This window comes from Habropoda laboriosa, unplaced genomic scaffold (genome assembly GCF_001263275.1).
Source record: "Habropoda laboriosa isolate 0110345459 unplaced genomic scaffold, ASM126327v1 scaffold89, whole genome shotgun sequence".
Classification (NCBI taxonomy): Eukaryota; Metazoa; Arthropoda; class Insecta; order Hymenoptera; family Apidae; genus Habropoda; species Habropoda laboriosa.
The window spans coordinates 1,759,602-1,763,442 of NW_017100263.1; the positions used below are offsets into that span (position 1 = coordinate 1,759,602).

At 28.2% G+C, this 3,841-nt stretch overlaps 1 protein-coding gene across 1 annotated transcript in view; it reads left to right on the plus strand.

Moving 5' to 3' along the window:
• LOC108573080 (protein deltex-like) overlaps nt 1–2,270 on the plus strand; it is a 3,806-nt gene extending 1,536 nt beyond the window's left edge. Inside the window, exons 2-6 of the mRNA XM_017935445.1 lie at nt 46–238; nt 318–587; nt 659–947; nt 1,023–1,341; nt 1,833–2,270. Coding sequence (XP_017790934.1) covers nt 46–238; nt 318–587; nt 659–947; nt 1,023–1,341; nt 1,833–2,187 — 1,426 coding nt within the window. The 3' untranslated portion in view covers nt 2,188–2,270. The remainder of the gene's footprint in view (nt 1–45; nt 239–317; nt 588–658; nt 948–1,022; nt 1,342–1,832) is intronic.
• The last annotated feature ends 1,571 nt before the right edge of the window (nt 2,271–3,841 follow it).

The window sequence follows — 3,841 nt, forward strand, 5'->3', positions numbered from 1 at the left end:
TTGATAATTATATAAAGAAAGATATATTTTTATTATTCCAAATAGGTATTACATAAATTTGAAGACTAAATCACAGTGTAGCGAGGATGGAGATGAAACACATAATGTTAGAAGAAAATTTTATCTTCCAAATTCACCAGCTGGGAAAGGAGCTAAATGGGAATGGGCTGGTGATACAGATGACTGGCATACATATGATATGGAAGTACAATGTCTCATAGAAGAAGCATGGGCAAGGGTAAGCATAAAAATACTTCTTAAAATTGTAATCATAAGTTAATTTTAATGATAATGTTCATGTAATTATTTTATTTTAGGGTGATAAAACCATTGATATTTCTAAAACGTATTTAGGTTTTCCTTATATTATTAATTTTTGTAATTTAACTCAAGTACGTTGTTGCACTGGATATGTAAGACCAATAAGACGTATACAACAAGCACCTTATCCTTTAGTTAAAGTTGCTTTGGAAGAGTTACAAATTATTTCTGAGAAAAAAGCTACAGTTGCAACTGTTAAGAATTCAACAACAAAAGTAACACATAAGAAATCATCTACAGGAAATACAAAAAAGAGTAATAAAAAGGTAGGTAAATATAAATATAAACATACTTTTATAATGTTAATTACTGTTTATAATGTTTATAATATTACTAGAGTAAAAATGGAGATACTGGTCCATCAAATATAGCTCGTGTTATTCTGAGTAATTTTAACATATTTAGTAATAAACATGGAGTAGAAAATAATAATGCAGTTGCAACTATTGAATCTGGACAAAAAAGAAAAACTTGGGATAGTGTATTGGATGTAGATTCTAGTAGTACAAAAAGTGGAAGAAGACCAAGTGTTGATACTGTTTCTACTTATTTGAGTCATGAAAATCCAATAGATTTATTGGATAGCAGTGTAGGAAGTGATGATGGATTTAAAGAAACTATTTTGGGTACTTTATTACTATTTTTTTTAATCAATTTCAAACATTTGTGTAACACATTGGAAATGAATCTGTTTTGTTTAGATGTAGATGCAGAGTCAGATGTTATTTCTCAATATGTAAAAGTGGTAGAAAGCGATGATTCTGATTCTTGTCCTGTGTGTCTTGGTATGCCTGAGCCACTAACAGTAGAATTGACTCGTTGCAAACATAGGTTACATTTAGCATGTTTGAATGCTATGCTCAGTTGTCAGCAGCCTCCTATGTACATGCAGTGTCCTGTTTGTCGTTTAATTTATGGAGAAAAAAGAGGAAACCAACCTCCTGGAACTATGAATTGGACAAGAATACCACGTGCTCTGCCTGGTTTTCCAAATACAAATACAATTCAAATAACTTATGAGTAAGTAAATCAGATACTATTTTTTTTTTTTTTTAATAAAGTTCTTTATAATTTATTTTATCGAAGTACACACTTACTGAATATTGTTTTTAATATTAATCTGTGTCTAAATATGTATAAATACTTAAATATATACAGTGAGTATAAAAAGTATTCGTACAGCGAAAAATTCCAAAGGAAACTTTGTATAACTTGGTTTATTAATAAACTTTCTTAATACAAATAGTTTATAGACATTTCTATAAATGTTGAACATCTGGATAGTAAGAGCTCTAATGTAGACAATTGTCAATAAAAAAAATACATGTTAAATATTTTTTGAGAACTACGTTGCCGCAAGGTCTCATCAAAATCAGTGACTATTTCTTTGAGATAGTCCTTTTTAATAAATTCTCTGAAGAATTTGAATTAGATAATTTTTAAATAAATAATTTAATGTTTATATAATTTGAGAACTACTTGCTTTATTAAGTAAAAATACTTAATTTCAGTATTCCGTCAGGAATTCAAGGAAATGAACATCCCAATCCTGGACAAGCCTATTATGCTGTAGGTTTTCCACGAGTATGTTACCTTCCAGATAATAATCTAGGTCGTAGAGTTTTGAGACTGTTGCAAATTGCATTTGAGCGGAGACTGATATTTACAATCGGGCGATCAGTAACTACTGGACGAGAGGATGTAGTAACATGGAATGAAATTCACCATAAAACTGAATTGGGACCATCAACAACTGGTCATGGTTATCCTGACACAAGTTACCTCGAAAGAACATTAGCTGAATTGGCAGCTCAAGGTGTAACAGATGGGCAGCCATCCCCTACATTGTATCAGGAATTGCATTGAAACAATTTTTATTTAGTATTTCATATACATTCAAGTGTTAGTATCCATATTGAATATACAGCAAAGTTGTATAAATTAATTTAACGGCGTGGATTCTAAGCCATATTCAATTAATATCGTCTTACTGTACATATTATTCCGCTATAATCTTTTTCATAACTACTAAGAAAACTAGGTGATATAAAAGTCAGTTTTGAAAGCGTAAGTTTGCTTAATAATTCGAATTTACTTTTATTTTTTTATGTGCAATATAATTATGACGCGCATGATGTATATTGAATTTTGAAAAATTTCACATGTAACGTATTTGCTAATAATTGGAATATTAATAATATTCTCTTTTGTGTTAAAAAATAAAGAGCAAAACACAAAAAATAAGAGTTAAAAAAGAATTAAAGAAACAAATGATAATTATTTAAAATTACAAAAAGTGTGAAGGAAAGATATGCAAAATACAAAACAATATTTGAACTCTAATTATTATCAAATGTGAATGTTGTTTTTATCATTATGCGTCTTTATGCAGAATAAAAAGGAAAAATATTATCAAAATTTTCTTAATGGGTATTATACAGGATCTCCCCAAAATTGTAGTACAATCAGTCGGTTGGCGATTTTACATACAAAAATAAGTCGAAAAAAATGTGTTTGAAGATCTGTCAGGTACCCATGTATTAACTACAAGTTATTATTTGTGAAACCATTGAAATTAAATACAGAATAAAAGAAAATACTAGTATAGATCGACATCGTGGAAATAAGATAATAGCAATAACAGGAAATAAATCGTGACATTGTTCATGTTTAATAAACAAATATGAGCAAAAACAGAAGTTTCATACTTCGAAACTTGCAATTAATACACGGGTACCTGACGTATTTTCAAATTAATTTTTTTCGAAAACGAAACCTTAAATAAAAAATATTATTCTTTTCTTGTTTTTTACTTATTTTTGCATGTAGAATCACCACCCGGTCGGTTGTACCACGATTTTTGAGATAGCATGCATATTACATATACAGGAATATATGCTAATATATAATAATTAAACTATAGAACCTAAATAGTTGCTCAGTCTGTCTAAGCTGCTATAATACAGGACTATTAGTTAATGTTATACTACATGAAGTCTGTTCAAAATTATTTTGTCACATGACTCCATTAAAATATAGATTAAAATATAGATCTGCACAATAGTTGAGGTTGAAGATATGAATGGGTTTTCATAAAATTTGTTGAAAATATAACTTACAGAAATATATGTTAATGCTTTGCCTTTAGTTACACGACATAGAAGGGCAAACCCATGTAAACGACTTCAACTATGAACAACATTGCTTTAAGTATGTTGATTATATAAAACAAACTGTATAAACTTTACTTCTATAACCTTCATACCTTGTTTGAATATTTTTGTTTTAATTTTGTTGATTGTTTTATATTTTTAATCCATTTTTAAAAATAATTTCTCTAATTTTTAACAACGTTAACATGAAAGAGATAAATATATATAAAGAAAAGTGAAAAGATTGCGTTAAGATAAAATTATCGTATATGATGTATAGTAGTATAGCTTTTATGAGTAGAATATTTTAAAATAATTATTAAATCATCATGATTGTAGATATTTAGTGTTATAAAAAAATATGTATC